General features: G+C 48.3%; 1 protein-coding gene across 2 annotated transcripts in view; it reads left to right on the plus strand.

Annotated features, from left to right (window-relative positions):
- AGBL4 (ATP/GTP binding protein like 4) overlaps nt 1–18480 on the plus strand; it is a 1622967-nt gene extending 1604487 nt beyond the window's left edge. The window contains exons 12-13 of one of the 2 annotated variants that reach the window (XM_032303312.1): nt 10932–11028; nt 17094–18480. In XM_032303312.1, the coding sequence (XP_032159203.1) occupies nt 10932–11028; nt 17094–17214 (218 nt within the window). In that variant the 3' untranslated portion in view covers nt 17215–18480. The remainder of the gene's footprint in view (nt 1–10931; nt 11029–17093) is intronic. The other variant, XM_032303313.1, reaches the window with a different exon arrangement.
- The last annotated feature ends 579 nt before the right edge of the window (nt 18481–19059 follow it).

A 19059-nucleotide genomic window follows, 5' to 3' on the forward strand; every position in this document is an offset into this window, starting at 1 on the left:
CTTTTAAAGACCAGAGACTCCATATCCTGTTCCTTTAGTGGGCCTCTTAAATTCTAAGCTAGTTTCAATTATTACTCTGCTTTCTGGCCAAGTAACTTCTCAGCCACTGTATGGCCCACCATTCCATTTGTAGTCACTTCCTAGGGTCCATCTTCACGGAGTGTCCTTTTGACCCGATGACTGGACTGGCACCAGCAGGATCTCTGAGGTCTCCGAGTTAATGCAGATGTACTTGTGACAGGGTCGACCTACCGTTCTTACATTCTGAGTCCGGGTAGTTGCACTCCCCAGCACCACCCAGTTCTCGCTAATGCCAGAAGAGTCACAGTTTAAAAAGTGAATGAGTCAGGAAATGAGAAGGCATATTACCTGAAGGGAATGATAAACTCAAGTATTTCCATCCAAATTTAGAGCAGAGATTCTTAACTTTCTGAAGGATGCAGATTTCTTTGAAAATTACACAAAATTGTGAATATTCTCCCCAGGAAAATTCACACACATATACATAATGCTTTTGCCTATGATGCCAGAGGGTCTAGGAAGCTGCTAGTTCCCCAGGTAAGAGCTCCAAACCTAGAAGCTCGCAAGACATCAGAGCTGAAAGGTTTCCAAACATCAGCAAGTCAGCCTTTCCCTGAATTTCACAACTGGAAAACTGACACCTAGAGCACCCTTGTCCCCCACACAAGGGCATGCAGCCCCCTGGAGACAGCTGAGGCCTGGAGCCAAGACCCATCAGAGCTCCTCCCCCTTAATACACCTCTCTTCCCCGCCCGGCCTCCCCGCCTGCTCCAAGACGCTGCCGCACAAATATTGACTTTGGTCTTTAGTCTTGTTTTTATTGTGCGTCAGTGGAAGCTTCTGGAAATACCTAGGCACATCTCAGAGAAATAGAGCCTCCTCTAGCACTGAGCCACATCCAAACCCCACCAATCGCTGAGTGGGGCCCAGTTGGGCAAGCACAGCAGACTCGGTGGGCTGACTTCTAGAGCTGTGGTCAGCCATCAGTGGGGAAAGGGAGCCACTGCTAGGAAACTGCTAGTTCCCGGAGTGGAAGAGGAGGAGGGGTGGGGAGAATGCACAAAGCAAGCTGGAGTGTGGGGGGTTGGGGGGTAGAGAATTAACATCTCTCCTGAGAGAGGAGTGGGTCTAAGATAGACGGGCTGTAAATGCCAGCCATCCGGGGCTAGGGGAGTGGAAGGCATCTCAGAGGTTGATGTGTGCAGGGGATAGAGGGAGGCCACTCTTCCTGCCCAAGTGATGGGGAAAAGGTTTAAGCAACCATCCTAGGAGGTCAGTACAGCTTGTGAGGACACATTCCTTTACCCTTCCCCCGTCTCCAAGGAGCACTCAGGGATGAGTTTACCCAGGTAGGGGAGCCGGCGCTCCTCCCAGTCAAGCCTTCGCCATACCTCTAAGGCTCCCATCCATGCCCACCACCCCCATTTCACCTGCTGCACACCCACCAGATACCGCGCGTCCCTTAGACCAGTGGCTCTCACCCAGGGGTGATCTCCCACCACACACAACCCAGGGAATGTTTGGCAATGTCCGAGGACATGTTGGGTTGTCACAGTAGGTAGGGGGGTTTGGCTCCTATCTAAGGGGAAAAGCCAAGGATGCTGCCAAACAGCCTACAATGAACAAGACAGCTCCTTCCCACGGTCCTCCAGCCCCAGACGTCGAGAGTGTCTGGACTGCGAGCAGTCTGAAGGCAGGACCATTCCTGTTTTGTTTACTCTATCCACCCAGTATAGTCTACATGCCTATTACACAGCCCAGCACAGAGGAGGTACTTAATAAGTACCTGTTGAATAAATAACAAGTAATGAATGAATGAAAACCTGTCCAATCTGGTCTGAAGTTCAAAACCCCCCAAGGCCATCCTGTCCAGACTCAGGCACATTAGTCCTAAGGTCAGATCTCCATCTGTTCTAGCCCAGCCAGCCTCCAGCTTGATTTCTCTTCCAAATTCCCCATCGGAGTGATGGGTACTACCCCCATGCCTGAGAAGGCCTGCCCTGATCTGGGTGTCCGGAAAGGATAGCCTCTTCCTAGGATGGAACAGAGAGAAAGTGAGGACTAGATTAGCACTAGAGATCATTTAGCTCACTGTCTAACCAATTTTATAAAGAATAAACCGAGGCACTCAGTATGGAAGGGACCTGCAAGACTTTATCCCTGAACATGCAGAAAATTTTAAAAAATAATTTCTTTATCTCTCTCTCTCTCTCTCTCTCTCTCCCTGTCTCTCTGGTCCTCTTTTTCTCTCTCCCACCTTATCTTGTTTTTTGGTTCATTTTTTTTTCTTCTTGCTGCTGTGATAGGCCTAACATGTGTTAAATGGCTCTGGAAACAAATTTGAATGTGACCTACCCTTGTCCTCGAAGAGCTCATGCTTTGTTGGAAGTGACAGGTTCATAAATAACAATGATAATAGAGTTTCTACCTGCCAGCACTGTGCTAGGTGCTTTGGATACGTGACTTCTAATCAACCCAAGAGTCCTTCGAGGTAGGTAGCCTTATCCATTTCAGAGACAAGAAAACTAAGGCACGGAGAAGTTGAGTAGTTTGCCCGAAGTCACACAGCTAGACATGTAGGAGCCAATATTAAAAGTCATGCTTTTAGGACTTTAAATCCCACATTCTAAATAGATGCTCAGTGTGACCCAGTGTCAGGGGACAAAGCCTCGGCCAGCTTATGGAAGGCCATGAATGCCAGATGTAAAAGTTTAGATCTTTCCCTATAGGTGACAGGGAATTGGCCTAAGGTTGTAAGTGAGGAAGTGACAAGGTTAGAAATTATGAGAACATCGCTCTCAGTGAAAATGATGGGAAACTGAAGTCAAGAAGACCAATTAGGCTGAAGCAATAGTTCAGCTAAAAGAAGGCTCTGAAGTAAAGGAGTAGTAGTGGGAGAGGAGGAGTGGCAGTCCATGACACGTTTCGGAGATAAGACAAGCGGCATGTGGCCGGTGCAGGTATTTCCTGCCCTTAAGAGGTAGCAAATAATGTCAACTTAAAAAGACTGGAGTTGGACATGTCTGGGTCCAAATCGGGCAAATGCACTTGCTGCTTGTGCAGGAGGCACTGAGCATCAGGTGGGGTGGGGGCAGGGTTTGAGCACCCCACAAGATGTCTGGCACAGAGCCAGAACTGCACTCCTGGACACACAGGAGTCTTTGTCCTCCATTCCTAGCCACCCAGAGCAGCTCTGCCTGGTTAGTGACACCGACACGTGTCCAGATGCTGACTCCTGGAACCCATCAGTGTCACCTTATGTGGAAACAAGGTCTCTGTAGATGTTCTTGTTAAGGATCTCGAGGAAGGAGTTGATCTTGGATTCTGGGGGCAGGCCTGGCATGCAATCACAGGCATCCTTATAAGAGGGAGGCAGAGGTGCCTGGGTGGCTCAGCCAGTTAAGCATGCTAGTCTTGATCTCAACTCAGGTCTTGATCTCAGGGTTGTGAGTTCAAGCCTCATGATGGGTTCCACATGCACTGAGCTCCACACTGAGTGTGGAGCTTATTTAAAAAAAAAAAAAAAAAGAGGGCAGCAGAGGGAGATTAAACACACACAGGAGGAGGAGGAAGGGTGGCCACAAAGCAGATCCTGGAGTGATGAGGTTATAGCCAAGGCGCATGGCAGCCACTAGAAGCTGTGAGAGGCCAGGAACAGCTTCTCCTCTGGGACCTCAACAGAGCATGTGCGCTGTGAGCACCTTGTTTTTAGTCCAGTGAAATGGATTTCAGACTCATGGCCTCCAGAACTGCGAGAGAACAAATGTGTGGTGTTCGTGATGACTTATTACAGTGGCCGTAGGAACCAGGCCCAGAGCCCACCTTGGCTTCAGGCTTGGAGGATCAGAGCATCGCCCCCGCCATGTCTGTATGCACCTATCTCCCACCTCCACTCACAAAATTCCTACCCTTCTGAGTTGCATCTCGTGTGTTGGAGAGGAGGCCCCCCGCCCCACTGCCCATCAGCCTGTCTCTCCCTTCCTTCTCTGCCCTGCGGTCCTCTGCCTCTTGCTGGCTCTGCCTCTGTTTCTGTCTCCACTGCTCCTGTGCCACTCTCCTCTGATGCCTGCATTGCTCTGTTTTTGCTTGTCTCTTTCTGTCCCACTGGCTGCTTTCTCTTCCTCTCTCTCCCTCCCGGCTGTCTACCTCTCTCTCTCTGATTCTTTCTTTACCACGGGCTTCCTATTCTTCTGTCTCCGTTCCTCACCCCATTTCTCTCCACTTCTCAAGTTCAAGTCGCTCTCAGCCCCTCTGATGATCTTCTTGATTTTTCTGCTCCATCCTGATGGGTTTCTCTTTGTATCTTCCTGGCTCTTTCCATCTCTTTCTCTTTTGGCCTCTGCTGCTGCCTGTCTGTCTGTCTCATCCTCCCTTCTTCTCTGTCTCTGTGTCCTACCCCTCCCCTCTCTCCCACATTTGCAGCCCCGCCCCCCTCCGGGGTGCCTCAGGACTCACCTGCGATTGGACAGGACACTGCTGTGACCTCTACAACCCCCAATGCGGCCCTTCAGGATCCAGACAGGATCCGTCTGTTCAGTCATGCACCTACCTGTCCCACACGGTGGAGGTTGGGTGAGGGAGGCAGGGACCAAAGTTATTTCACTGTCACGTTGTTCTTCTCCCTTTACCTAGAGGCTCCTCGACAGGTCCCTCTTAACATTCCAGCAGCGCTGTCAGCCTTGCCAAGGAGAAATCACTTTTCCCTGGCCTGCCACTCTGCAGAATTAATCTTTCCCCTTTAATGATAATCATCTGTTGCTGGGAGGGGCAGGAGTATGAGAAGAGAAGGAATTCTAGGCGGAGGTTTTAAAATAGGGAGAAAGTAGGAATTCCGTTTTCTTATTTGGAAGTCAGATGATAGCAGGGAAAGTTTCATGAGGACTGAGACCGTGTTTTTCTCGTTTTTTTTTTTTTTTTTCTCTGTTACTCTGCTTTTCTATTCCCTATGTCCCATCTCCTGGAATAGCATCTGGCATGTAAAAGACAATAAATATATGAATGAATGAATGAGTCAACGAAGGAATGAATGAATAGGCTTCAATCCTCATATCAGCTCTTGCTGCACCTCGCAGAACAAGTCACTTCCAAGTTGTCATTCGCACAATAGGGCTGGTAATCAGAGCTGCCCACAGCACACAGCCACAAGGACAGAGAAAGGAAGTATGGGAGCTGGTGAGAGGGCCTGGACCTCAGCTCTCTTCAGGGCAGGCCAGGTGGGCTCGCTGGTGGTTCTGGAAGAGCTGCAGGAAGTGAGAAGTATAGAACTGGCTGCAGAGAGCTGGGGGCAAGGAGCAGGATGGGGAAGAGGAGGATGTGTGTGAGATGTGTTGCGTCTGGGAACCCTCAGGGAGGTAGGGAGAACCTTTCTCGGGAAGCTGCTATGTGCCAAGAAGGAGGTATATCTGACTCCCATCAGGAGGCTCACATCCCTGAGGTTAACTATTATCTCTAGTAGTGGGGTTGGGTTGGATTTGGCAAGAGCCCAGTAATGAAATGGCTGGTCAGAGCTTGTGTCTCAGATGAGGAGGACCCTCACATTTGGTGCTGGCCAGCTCCTTCAGCTCCAGGCACGCTCAAACCCCACCTTTCCCACAAGGCCTCCTCTGACCACTCTGCTTAGTGCTACAGTATGCTCCTGTCCCCAGTGCTCCCCTACTCTGCTCTTTATGTTTTACTTCATAGCACTTACCACTTTCACTTTCTGGCATTCTCGAAAACTTACCAATGTGTTAGGTTGACAGTTTGTCTCCCGTAACTAGAACAGAAGCTCCATACCAACAAAGATCTTTGTGAGTTTTCTTCACTCTGTATCCCAATTGCCTAAAACTACTGGGCACGTAGTAGGCTCTCAGTAAATATTTGTTGAATGAAAGAATGGGGAGGGGATTTTTCATAAGCCCATTGTATGGAACACACCATGTTAATGCTGGATAGGACTTGAAGGACTCTACTTTTTACCCACAGAGAAAGTAGTCTCAGAGAAGGGAAACTGCCAAGGTCACATGGCAAGCTATTGGCTGAAACCAGGTTGGTCTCTTGAATTCCCCCTGAATCGTGCTCATTCAATGCACCAGATCCCGGGCCCCAAGACCAGAAAATAGAGGGTCCTGCAGTCACTGCCACTCCCCAAGACACCTTGGGACACTCAAGAGTGGGTCTTCTCTGAGAGTGGGAACAAGAGGTGGAGAGCTGCGCTGAGTAGAACATACCATACAGTCAGCAAGACCTGTGGCATGAGTAACCCCAAAGGGCTGGTAGCTCAGAAACCATTTCCATGATCTGATTCTTTCCCTATTTCTGATTTAGGACCTAGATGCTTAATGTCTCATTGTCATCTCCAACTCCAGATGAACTCCTAGTCTCTCCCCTCACCCTGTGTTGTGCCACCACCCCCAGACTTCTGCATTCCCGATCATGGCACCCCAAGTGCCCAGCTGCTCAGGCTAAACATGCAGGAGGTTGCCCTTCATTCCTTTCTCTCCTCAGGCCCCACGGCTGACCTGCCAGTTCCTGCCCCAAGACATATCTTCCCATCTCTACTGCCTCTGTCCTGGTCCAGACCATCCCAGCCCACTCCTCCTTCTCTCTCCGGGACCCCTGCAGTAGTCTCCTGGCCAATATGCCTGCTTTTACTCTTGCTTCCTTATTTTTAGTACAGCAATGACCTTTTAAAATGATAAACCAGACAGTCTCATTTTCCTGCTTAAAATTCTTCAGCTGCTTTCCATTCACTTAGAAAATCCAGACTCCTTCAGATGACCCAGTATAAGGCTCCACATGATCTCACTCTTCCTCCACGCCAGCCCCCTTTCCGACCCTCTCTCATACCCAAGGACCCTTCCCACGGCCCTTCCTTGGCTCTGCCTCTCCTCAGGGAGGCCTGCCCACGTGCCCTATCTGAAGCAGCACCCCCATCACCCTCTCTCACAGATCCTGTGCACTTTCATCCTACACTAGTTCAATTGCAATTATATATTCATGAAGGTTTTTATTGCTTTGTTCTATGTCTCCACTTCTAGACTTAAGAACTATTTTCTGGGTTAGTTTTTTGTATCATCATCATCATCATCATCATCATTTTACCACAGTATACCCTGAGCCTTCCAGAGAACTTAAACATAACAGATGATCAACAAATATATTTTGAGTGGACAAATACCACCATAGATAATCACATCAAATATTTTTTATTGCCTACAGCATAGAAGTTTAATGCCTTAAGTTGGCATTCAAAGCCTTCACTGATCAGTCTGCAGCCTACCTGTGCAGCCCCAACTTTCACGCTATCCTGAGGTGGCCTGCGCCCATGGGCCCTTCTCAATCTCATTTATGGCCCAGGGTCATATGTCCCCACCCCACTCTATGCTTCCACTGATGTCATCTCTCTCTTCCTCCCCTTTGTGATTGGTCCTTGACCTTCACATCTTTGTTATACATCCACTTCCATGAAGCCTTTTACAATTCCCCCAGTAGGAATTCAACCTCTGACACATCCACAGAGCTTAGAGTTTGCATGTATGATCGCACTCCAGAGAGGAGAAGCCATATGCACAGTGGTAAAAGACACTCCGTTCCCAAGCTACCTCCATCACTTTCAAGCCACAGGGCTCCAGGTCATTTATGCAAGTTTTCCTCTTTACAGTTTCCTCTTCTGCAAAATACATGTGGAATTGTACTTTGCTTTTGCAGGGTTATGGTGGGGACTGGCAAGAGTAACTACACTATGCTGCGCTTGGGGTAAGCTCAAAAATAGAGTTGCTTTTGTGAAGGTGACCAGTGCAGCAGCCTGTCCGATGACATAGTTGGGACATGCTAGCTTCCTCCTTTACACTGTCACCTGGCCTTGTCTAATTTCTCTGTCTCTAACCCCAATCCCTGTCACTGTGCCTCCCAGTATACACATGGGAGGAGCCCAGGGAATGTTTGAATGAATGAATGAATGAAGTGAGTAAATGAATGAATGAACAAGTGAGAGAGAATGAACAGCATGTGCCCAAACCTTCCTTACCTGTTGAAGTGTCCCAGGAAGTCCTAGAACTCCTGACACCTGCCCTTTAATTCAAACAGCTCTGAGCAGAAGTGGCCAAATCAGTCTGGGTTTCACCCCATCCTGGACACGCTCCCCCGCTTCTCTGATTTGGGAGTTCTGATCCCCTCTGCTGTCTGTTCCTGCCCTCTGTGAGAAACAGATCAGTGAGCCCCATAAGAATATGCGGAAGATGACAGTTCCAGCTTATGGGACTTTCAGAGATTGGTGGAGGTGCCATAGGCTGGAGGGAGTCTCTCCTTCCTCGCGTCTCCACATAGTGGCTGGGCCTCCACCTGCGGCCCCTCCATGGGCCCCTCGGGGTTTCCCCCTGGCAGGGCAACCTCAGGGCAGCTGGACTGCTTTCATGGAGCTGCAGGACCCCAGCTGGAATATTCTGGCAATCAAAGGGCAAATGACAACTCCTATGCTGACCTTGCCTCGGAATTCCCGCCAGGTCCCTCTGACCAGTTCTGCCATTCTTGTAGTTACAAGTGAGTCACAAGCCCACCCAGATTCAAGGGGAGGAGATATGGACCTCAGCTCCCAATAGAAGGGCGGTCAAGGTCATATCCTAGAATAACATGGGAGACATTTTTGGAAAATACAAGGTGCCATACATAAAACGTGGCAGGGCCAGGATTCCAAAACTTCTGCCATGCCTTTTGAGCCAGTCGAGGAGACCTGTCCTTTTCCGTGTGGCCCCGTCACTCTTACTGTGAGCACAAACAGTGGTGATGCGGTTTCCCCGAGCTGACTGGAGCCTGGCTGGGTGAAAGCAGCAGACCAGGGTCTGCTGGGCAGAGAGGCGATGCCCAATGCCAGCCTGTGAACTTTTTAAGGAGGAGGACAGGGAAGGTCGGTCACATCCAGAGGAAGAAAGCAGGTGGCAGCTGGAGAGCACGGTGAGCCTGCAGCGCGTCTCGCTGTCATAAACAACTTGTCTCGTGTTTTTCCTTCTCCCACCAGGCACTGGCCTGGGATGACTCAGTCCTTGACAGAAAAGGTGCCTTCGTGTTGAGAAACAGCCCAGGGTGGTAGAACATTCACTGCTCTGGAGTCAGACGTTCCTGAGTCGGAGTCCCAGCTCTACCTTTGCGGGCCAGACAGCCTGGGATAAGTTCCTCAGTCTCCCCAAGTCAAAAGGAGATTAAAATGCCTTCCTCACTGGATTGTTTGAAATGTATACAAAGTATACATTTGTATACAAATGTATACATTTGTGCATTTGTATACTTTATATATATTTGCATACAAATGTATACAAAGTAAAGTACGGGTGCCATGCCATGCCAGGAACATGGGAGATGCTCCACAGATGCTCATTTCTGTGTCCTGGGCCGTGTCCAGCCCCAGCTCAGGGCAGTCTTGAAGACAGTGGTAAGAACTTTTTTGACCATTCCACAAGCGCAAGTCCAGCTCTGTGACTCTGCATGGAGTGGTGGCTGAGACCTATCCCCTGATGTGACAATGAAACTGAGGTGTCTGGGGACAGAGAAGAAGAAGTCAGCCCCATAAGACATGCTCAGGCAGGAAGCATGGCCTGGAAAGATGGGAGGGTGTGGGCAAAGGCCCGGAGGCAAAAGAGGTTCAGTTGCTGGAGTGTGAAGACCAAGGGCAGTGAAAAGGGGGACATCACAAGCACAAAACTAAAAAAACAAGCAGGGGCCCAGCGAGGAAGGACCTTGGAAATCCAGTTCCAAAATTTGAACTTTAAAGGCAACTGGGAGCCACTTGGGAGTTTTACTCAGTTGGATGCAGGGGTTAGCTCTGCATTTTATAGCATCCCTCTGACTGTTGTAGGAAATGGAGTCAAGGCAGGAAAGTCTGTGGCAGGAAGACCCATTAGGAGGATGACAGTAATCCAGGGGACAGGTGATGCTGGCCTTTCCTAGAGGGACAACAGGGGAGTGATGTGGGCAAAGTCAAGAATGAGGAGGTTGCTCAACAGTGACAGTTCGGATGTTCAGAGCTGAGGGAGAGGAGAGAAGAGAGAAAGGCTTTCAATGAAGTCAGTTTAGAAGTCTTGGAAGCATAGAAGCAGAGCACCCATCACAGCCCTGGGGAGAAGAGTATCATGGAAGGCTTTGCTAAAGGGGTATCACCTAACTGGAGAATTGATGAGCAAAAATTAGCCAAGGGTGGTGGGAAGGCACTTCAAACAGAGAAGATAGCTCATGTGAAGGCCCAGAGATGTCAGCTATAAAGCACAGAGCAAGTACTCTCTGTTGTTGAATAGATGACTGGTCTGCCAGTTCGTACTAAAGTGCCAATGGTTGATACAGAACTGGCCCTTTCTCCTTCTCTGGGGAGTTCGTACTTTAACAGGTCAAGAATCCTTGCCCTAAGGATTCATGATCAGTAGATTTCAAGGTAGAACAGGGACACTGGTGAGAGGATTTTACCATTGTCCCCTCTGGGAATATCAAAATAGATGACTGTTCCCAAAGAGTCAAACAGACCCTAGTCTACACACAACAAAGGATCTCTTGACCTTGGGTCTTGCTTATCTGTTTCCACCCTGAGCTGCCTGAAGCCAGATTGTGGAAGCCCAGTGATTCCCAAAGGGACGCAGTGTATTCTAGAAGCTATGAACATAGCTTTGCGGTAAGAGTACCCGGACCCATAACCTGATTCCTCTCCTTCCTAGTCCTGTGACCCTGGGAAAATTATTTAGCTTCTCAGCACCTCAATTTGCTCATCTCTAAAATGAGGAAAATAATAGTATCTAACATTCTGTGAAGGTCAAAAAAGACAGGACCTACAAGAAGCTTAGAAGGATGAGTGGTGTCACTGTCTCTGTTCCTGCTGTTGTTATTACTGGCCCTCTTTTCATTCTTCCCCATTTCCTTCCAAAGTTGCTCCTTGACACATGTGCTTGCAGATATGAAGCTGGGAAGGAATGTGGCAAGAACGTTTTTGGATTATTATCGGCTGAACCCGCTGGTCGAGAAAGTGGCAATTCCCATGCCGAGGCTTCGGTAAGTGACAGAGCAGAGCCGTATGGTTTGGGTCCTACTTAACTGGCTTTGTGTTCAGGGACAGCTTCCATCGGCTTCTCTCTGGCCCTCAGTTTCCCATCTGTGGTGGGGGAAAGAAAATCCCTGTCCTGCCCGCCAGTGGATGGGGCAGAAGAGCTCAACAGCATGTTTTGTGACTATAAAGTATCATCACAGCATCAGACAGTACAGCAGCATCAGACAGTATCACATTTCTGGGTCTCCCATGGGAGTCCATAGGGATGGGAGGTGCTGGGAGTGCCGTCAAGTTATTCTGGGTGTCTCCATATGCTACTTCATCTGGTAACTCATCCTCTAAGATTCCTACTTCATCCAGGCTCATAAGATTTCTGATTCCTCCCCAAGTGGGGACAATGGCACTTGCCTAGAAAGTTATCATGAGATGTGTGTTAAAGCACCCTGCACATTGTTAGGCATACATGTATCTGCAAAGGTAGGAGAGTCCCCTTCCCTCAAGATGTGAAGGTTCAGGGCTGGGGAGGACACAGCCCTAAGAAATTTTACATCAGGTCTTCTGTTGGAATCAGCCTTTTGGGCCACTAAAGAGAAAAGGTCAGGGAATGAGTATCCTTTCAGAGGGCTAGAGCAGAGACCAAAGTGCTGTGCATTCCCATGCCTCCTGGAAGTAAGCCCAGTGAGCATTTGGACAGTGACTTCCAATGACACCTAGAGTATGCTATCCCTGCCCTAAATCTTGGCCTCATTGCCTACTCTCTAGTGATCCAGCCTCCCTAGAGGACGTAATGATGTCCAGCTTCCTTCTGCCAGACCATTCTTCCCATTGACCTTGCCCATGAACTTGCCCATGTGCTTTGCTGCCTCAGGGCTTTACACTAATGCACCTTCCTCCATACCCTGTTATTAACAAAGACGCTATTAATCACTGTTACTTACTGAGCAAAGTACTTTTTGTACATGGTCTTATTTATTCCTCATAGATATTATTACCCCCCCTATTACAAATGAGGTAAAGGAAGCTCTGAAAGGTGAAAAGAATTGCCTGTCAAAGATATTTTGACAGAGGCAGGATTTGATCCTAGGTTTGTTTTATTCCGAAACTAGGCTGAAGTCCAGCTAAGCTCCATCAGAAGCAGGAAGCAGGAAGCCTTTCTCGCTATCAGTCTGGTTTCAAATTCTGTCTCAGGCTCATGCTAACTTGGGACCTTGGGCAAGTTTATTGGCCTCTTGAAACTTTCTTTACTTACCTACAAAGTGGGCATAATAACTAAAACCTCTAAAGATTTTAAAGATTAGATACAAGCTGGGTATAGTGCCTGGCACTCAGTAAGTGCTCAATAACGTTTCCATCTCCTCTGGTTTCTGGGCTGCAATCCCAGATTTCCAACCAGCTCATTGTGGTCTGGGGCAAATCCCTGGACTTCTCTGACTGGGCTGGATGATCTCTCAGGACCTCTTTCCACCATGCTGTGAGGCCAAGTCTCCGCAGAGTCTGTTAAATAATATATTCTGACTCATCATGCGGGGTCTTTGTGCCCACCCTCCCCCATTCTGGGTGGGTTAAAAACACCTTCAAGGAGGATCAGGTCAGCTTCTTCTCTGCTCCCAAGTGCCTAGACTGTACTGATCATACATACCTGATTCCCTCCCTCCCTCCCTTCCTCCATTTAGGAAAACCAGCACTTCAAGCCAGGCCCCTAGAGGGCGGGAGGTGCTCCTGCTAGGCTGAGTAAGTGATTAGGACATGGCCCTGCCTTTGAGGAGTTCACCCCTGGAGAAGGGCTCAGTTCCTTCTTAGAAGTCATTCTAGGTTGGTTAAAGTTCTTAAAAATTTAAAGCTTTATAATGCTCAAAAGCATTCTTAGAATCTCATTTACAAGTTAATTTGGGGATTGTCTCTCTCAGGTCCTCTGTCAGCCTGAATAAAACTATCTTGAACCTTCAGACTTTTTCCTAGCTTGTTGGACTTCCAGTGAAATGGTGCAGACACTCGGGGAGACTAGCAATGTCGCAGGCCCCTCTTCCCAACACGGATGAGGAAGTCGAGGCCTAGGGAAAACACAGCACTGGTCACAGCCAGGACTAAGCCCAAGTGTGAATGAGCAGAGTTCCTCTAGATAGGCAGGAGGCGGGCCCCGGAAGCTGGGTGGAAAGGCTGCAGGGAGCTCTCAGGGCCCCCAGTGCTACTGTTCATGGGGCCTTATGGCCCTTCAGAGCCTCTTTAGAAAAGAGCTGGAGAGCTCATTCCTCAAAGTGCACAGCCTTGAGGACTTGAGATAAATGCACCGGCCCTTAAATTAAGAAAAACCAAACGAACTCCCCCTCCATCCCCACACCTCTGTCCCACCCAACTATGAATATCACTTAGCTCTCAGCTGGTCAGCAACTTTTGAAAATTGAATTCCCAGGAGGATGCAAGGCTCTGATTCAGGACTTGAATACATCCCCTTTGTTTGTATTATTTTCCACCCAAGCATCAAATAACATAAGTGAAAGAGTAATTCTGGTTTTAAAGGAAAATTACATGTTTTGACTCTAAATTAATTTTTGCTTTCTTTCATCTTTGTGGATAATTATAATTGTCAGTTTCCACTCAAGTGCTGGTGGGAGCCTGTTGGGTACCAGCCTGCCCTTCGGAGAGGGTCCCTGGGGAGGGCCAGCGATGTGGGCCCAGGAACACAGGTTCAGGGACCTGGTGTTGATGTCCAAAGCTGAGACCCCACGCTTATCTAGACCACAGTGACATAGCCACTGGGCTAAAGTTCAAAAAGTCCCATCAAGGTAGATGAAAATGAGGATAAATGAACAGGCGAGGTGAGCCTCTGTGAGGAAATCGAGCGTGAGCATGGAAGGTAGGCTGGTCTCTGAGTGTGAAGCGGGCTCAGGCTCAGCCATGGGCTGGGAGGGGGGGCTCCATGGTGGGGCTAGGATGTGTGTGGTGGAGGATGGGAATGATCATCTGCTCAACACACTGGAGCCCACCATGTGCCAGGCAATGCACTGGGTGCTGGGGGACATAGAGAGCCCCTGCCCATCGGGAGCCCAGAACACAGAGGAGAAAGGCATAAATACATGCAAAGACAACAAACAATACCAAACAATGTATGAAAGTGCTCAGCTACATATTAGATTGTACTCTTTCTCAAAAACCTTCCATGGCTGCCTATTACCTTCAGGGTAATGTTCCAGCTCCTTTTCTTGGTATTCAGAGTTCTGGCCTACATCTTGAATGTCATTTCCCAGCACACCCCTTTGCCCGTGAGCACACTCTCCACCCCGTCTGCTTTCTACAGTTTTACACCTTATGCAGCAGACTGAACAAGTCTATTTTCATGCCTCTATGCCTTTGTTCATTCTTTTTTTCTCTTCCTGAGATGTTCTCCCATTTTGTCTCTAGATGGTGAGTTCCTACATGGAACTACATGATTTTCAAAGACTGGTCTAAACATCACACCTCTCTGCTTCACTGTCTCTGTTCTCCATCTGAGATAGAGCTGCTTCCTCTCTGCTGGATTTCTAACTGCATTTTGCACACACCTGTGGCACTGTATGTCCCATAGAGTATTGTCAAGGTCTCTTTGCACAACCAGCCTCTCCACTAGACCAGTTGCTCCTTAAGAAGCTCTCTTGGGTCTCTCCTGGATCTTTAGTGCACAGTGCCTAGCAGGGAGTAAATCCTGAATAAGCCCCCAATGTATGAATTATAGAGTAATAGAACTGAAGGAGTCCCTAAGAATTCTTGACTTCAACCCCTTCATGTTTTCGAACAGAAAAGCAAGACACAACCAGAAATTCCCCTCCCACACCACCTGGCCAGCATTTGGCAGCCAGCAGGAGTATCCCAAGAAGGCTTCAGGGAGGAAGTGGCATTTGAGCTTGATTTTAAAAAACATGTAGAACTTAGCTGGATGAAACAGAAAAAGGACAGAGGATGTTTCATGTTGGGGGTAAGGTGTAAGGCAGGAAGCGGAGCCTGAAATGGCAGTCCGAGGCAATAACAAGACCGGGATGTTTAGAGCAATGGAGACAGTAAAGACAAGAACGAAAGTTCATTTCTATCCATCAATCACTCCTCAAGCACCTACTCCATGCCAGGCGTGAATTTTGCTCAGGAATTACAGAGAAAAATCAAATGCGTTAAATCCACATTCTCATGAGAAAAACAAATAGACAAAAAACTACCTAGAAATGGTTTTGCTGAGGGCAAGGTACAAAGTACTGGGGAGGTCTTGAGAAGGGAGAAGCTTATTTTCTGGGAAGTCTGCTTCTCAAGTGAGCCTGGAGAGGTGGAGGAAGGTATCATAGGAAGAGGAACAGAGCCCAGATGTATGGGATATTTGCCTTCTAGTGCATTCTCTCTCTTTGCCCCCATCTTTAGTTACAGAGGCTCTTTGCCAATCAGTCTACACACTCACATGCCCCCTGTCCACTGTATACCTTCTGCCACACCCCCATCTACCTGGGGCTGCCCACCTGCGCTTGTACCTGAGATTGCCTCTCTAGGGGAAGTATGCCTTCCTTTACCCCCATGAAAACATAGCCACCTGATTTCCCATGCTCCCTGTGGGTGTTAAGAACCACAGCCCTCAGTGACATATGAATGGCACCCTTTGCTAATCTCACCCCCAACCCCCATTTATAAGGGCCAATGAGGCAGGAAGGACACAGGCTCTTGTGTGCTCTAGGGTGTCTTTGGGTACCAAGGTCTAGATGTATCTCACCCATGCCAGACAGCCTTGCTGTGTTAGTCAGGTCCCTCAGCAAGGTTGGCATTTCAGGCAGGGAGGCCTCTTGGTGGGGGAGATATGTTAAGGCAACATGTCCCTTTGGTGTGCTGCCACCTGTTACGTCTTCACCTCATTCATGACTCATCAACAATGAAGGAAAATGGGTACTCCAAGGTCAGAGCATGATGGGTTACAGGAAGTTGTTTCTTTAGTCCTAATTCAAAAAGCCCAAGAGAGCTTCTGTATTTATGGTGTTTGCCACTTTCTATCATGCTTTGTAATTCTTTATTATTTTGTGTAGTCATTGTGTGCAAATGTGTCCTCTACTAAATTGTAAGCATCAATGTCTGACTCCTCTTTGTCATGTCCAGGGACCATAGGACCTCGCTAAACATCTAGCACCATGCCTTTGTAAGTCACAGCAGACAAGGGAGGACATTAAGGGCATTTACTCATATTATTTCATTTAACCTCACAACACCTCTGCAAGATTAGAATGTTTTATCTCCATTTTACAAATAAGGCCCAGAAAAGTTAAATAACTTTCCCAAGATCACACCCTTCATCATAGCCAATCTGGAAATTCAGGTGAGTTCTTTCTGGCTCTAAAACCTACTCTTCCCACTGCAAATGAATCTTGGTCCAACACACGAATGAATGGCACAACGTAATAAACGAACAAGGCCCTTTATGAGGGAAAATGCAAAAATGGACAAAACTTGGTCCCTGTCCACAAGGAGCTCATAGTGTTGTGTGTGAGCTAGACAGACAGAGGACAATTATTGAAGAATAATGTTAAGGGTATGGCATTGGGTGCTAGGTGCTATGACTCAGAGACGAGCCAGACATACTTCCACCTTCCAAGGTCACCCAAGCTCGTGGCAGAGACAGACCCCTGTGAAATGCCATACTTAGGCTATTCTGAGGAACGTAAGGGCTAGTCTGGAGCCCGTGATGGTTTTGAAGAGGATGGGGTCCCAAGCTCCTCCAGGATATGGATCTTCTGTGTGTCCATCCCCATCCCATTATGAACTGGAGAGGATGGGTTAGAATCAAGGTGGAAATGTGGAAGAGTTGGAGCTGTAGTCAGTCAGGTTTTTTCTAGAAGCAGAATGATACAGAGTATCCATCCATCCCTCTACCAGTCATTCATTGAGCCATGATGCCTGCTTTGGACCAGGCTCGGGGCTGGGCTCCTGGGACACAGAGAAGAGGAAGACGAGGCCACTGCTCCTGGACTGTTACAGTCCAGAGGGGGAGATACACATGACAGAAATGATTTCAATCTGGTGTATATATGTGCTGTCTTTCTTCTCTCTTTCTGTTATCCCTCCTTTGCAGGAAGGAAAAGCCCCCTCCTTACAAGCACCCACTCCTGCGGGGCCCAGCCAGCAACCACCCCAACGGCAAAGGGGACAAGAAGAGCTCCGTGAACCACAAAGACCCTTCAAACTCTTTTTAAGGACATGGAGTCCGGGGAGGTCTTGTGGAGACAGGAGCATGCATTTTCTGCTGGGGCATGAAATTAATCACCCTTCTCTAGTTTCCAAGATCAAGGGTGCAGGATAATGAGTAAGCTAGTGAAAGGGAAGGAAAAAAGGAGAAACCTCACCATCAATTTTCCCTTTTACCAATGGAAAATCAATTGTGGGACTTCAGCTTAAGGCTCAGGAACAAAATAGGAGGCTCAAACCAAGCGAGTACAGATGCCATTTCCCACAGCACAGAGGTCCTCACAGGAAGAGGACAAGCTACATGTCCCTTTCAAGAGGTTTGACACATCTCAGGTCAGTGTTTTTGGAGTCCCTTACCTTCCAATGTTGTACAACTACCATAGGCAGTTGCCTTCTAGACTAGGTGATGGTTGTTCACAGTTCTAGAAATGCACCGTCCATACTTGCTGATCCAAAACAACATCAATGACGCCTGCAACCCAAAGACAAATGTGCTGTTGGGAACAATAGGACAGAATTTTTGAAATCACAGTGGTCTGAGGCACACTGTCACTGTGTCTCTGAGCTGCATGCATTCCTGCAATGACCTGGGTAGTTGAATTGAAGCTTTAGCTCCAAAGACAAAAGGTATTGGTCACTCATTCCAAGAGGTCCATTGTGGTTCAGATCTCCAGATCCTGGCGCCAGGGACCAAACCCTGAAGACGTGGGTATGGATGCTCTGCGGTTTGGGAAGGCTGACTGCCAGGTGAGGAAGACGCAGAAGACAGGAGAATGCCACCCCCCCACCCTCCCCACTCCCACCCACCGCCAAGCAGAGGGCTGGTAAAATAAAACCACAGCAGTAGCAGTTCCCAAGGGGTTGGGGGAGCTAAATATTGTACATTTTTCTAAAGAGTAAAGTGCCTTTGTATGATGAATGGGTCCAGAGGAGTCTGCTCCCTTCCTGTCCGTGAAGCAGGCAGGCTGAGTCACCATGACAGCCTGCTAATTAAAATGACCTCCCGGAAATGAGGATTCGGAGATGGGGAGAGGGAGGGAGGCTCAGGGGAGATAGGGCCTTTAGCACAAAGCTCCAGTTAAGCCTTCTTTTGCGCTGGGATGGGGAATTTTTGAAGTTTGCTGCAAAAATCGAGAGCAAAGCTCGTTCTCCCTTTGCTTATTGGTTTTCAGAAATAATAACAAAGAGCCATATGTTAGTTGGCTACAAATGTTGTGTTGTATATACAGCTTCTCCTCTGGGCTCTTTTTGCCCAGAGGAACACAAATAAAGTGGTTTATGCATCTCTTCTGTTCCTCTGAACATTCTTGGCACCCTTCCATTTAGGTCTTCCACTCCCACAGGAACAAACCAGCCAACCCAAATTTGGTGTGACTCGCACGTTGCTGTCAGGGACTCTGTCATCAGGGATAAGGAAGAACAGTCAAGACTTGACTTTCCAGCAGTTCCTGTGTCAGAGTCCTGGGGAGCTGAGCTGAGTGTAACCAGCTCAACATGAGCCAAGAGCCTGGCAAGTCTTTCAGAAATGATAGCATCTCTTGAGGCAGCACGGAGAGAGGCAGACTGCATAAGTCAGGCACAGTGACAGTCCAGGTCTAGCTTCCCTGGTCAGACCATTTCCATAATGTTGGGGCCATATTTAGGCCCCACTGTAAAAACTGCATTCATTAACTGGATCACAGGCCTCACAAGTCCTAGGTATGCTAGCAGTTTAAAACCAAGGACTGGGACCCAGGCACCTCTGGCTTCTTACTCTGCATTCAGACCCTGGTTCTGTCTTTTGATATCTGTGTGATCTTGGGCAAGTTATTCAATCTGTCTGAATTTCAGTTTCCTCCTATAAGACGGTGATC

The sequence above is a fragment of the Mustela erminea genome, chromosome 10, assembly GCF_009829155.1.
Source record: "Mustela erminea isolate mMusErm1 chromosome 10, mMusErm1.Pri, whole genome shotgun sequence".
Classification (NCBI taxonomy): Eukaryota; Metazoa; Chordata; class Mammalia; order Carnivora; family Mustelidae; genus Mustela; species Mustela erminea.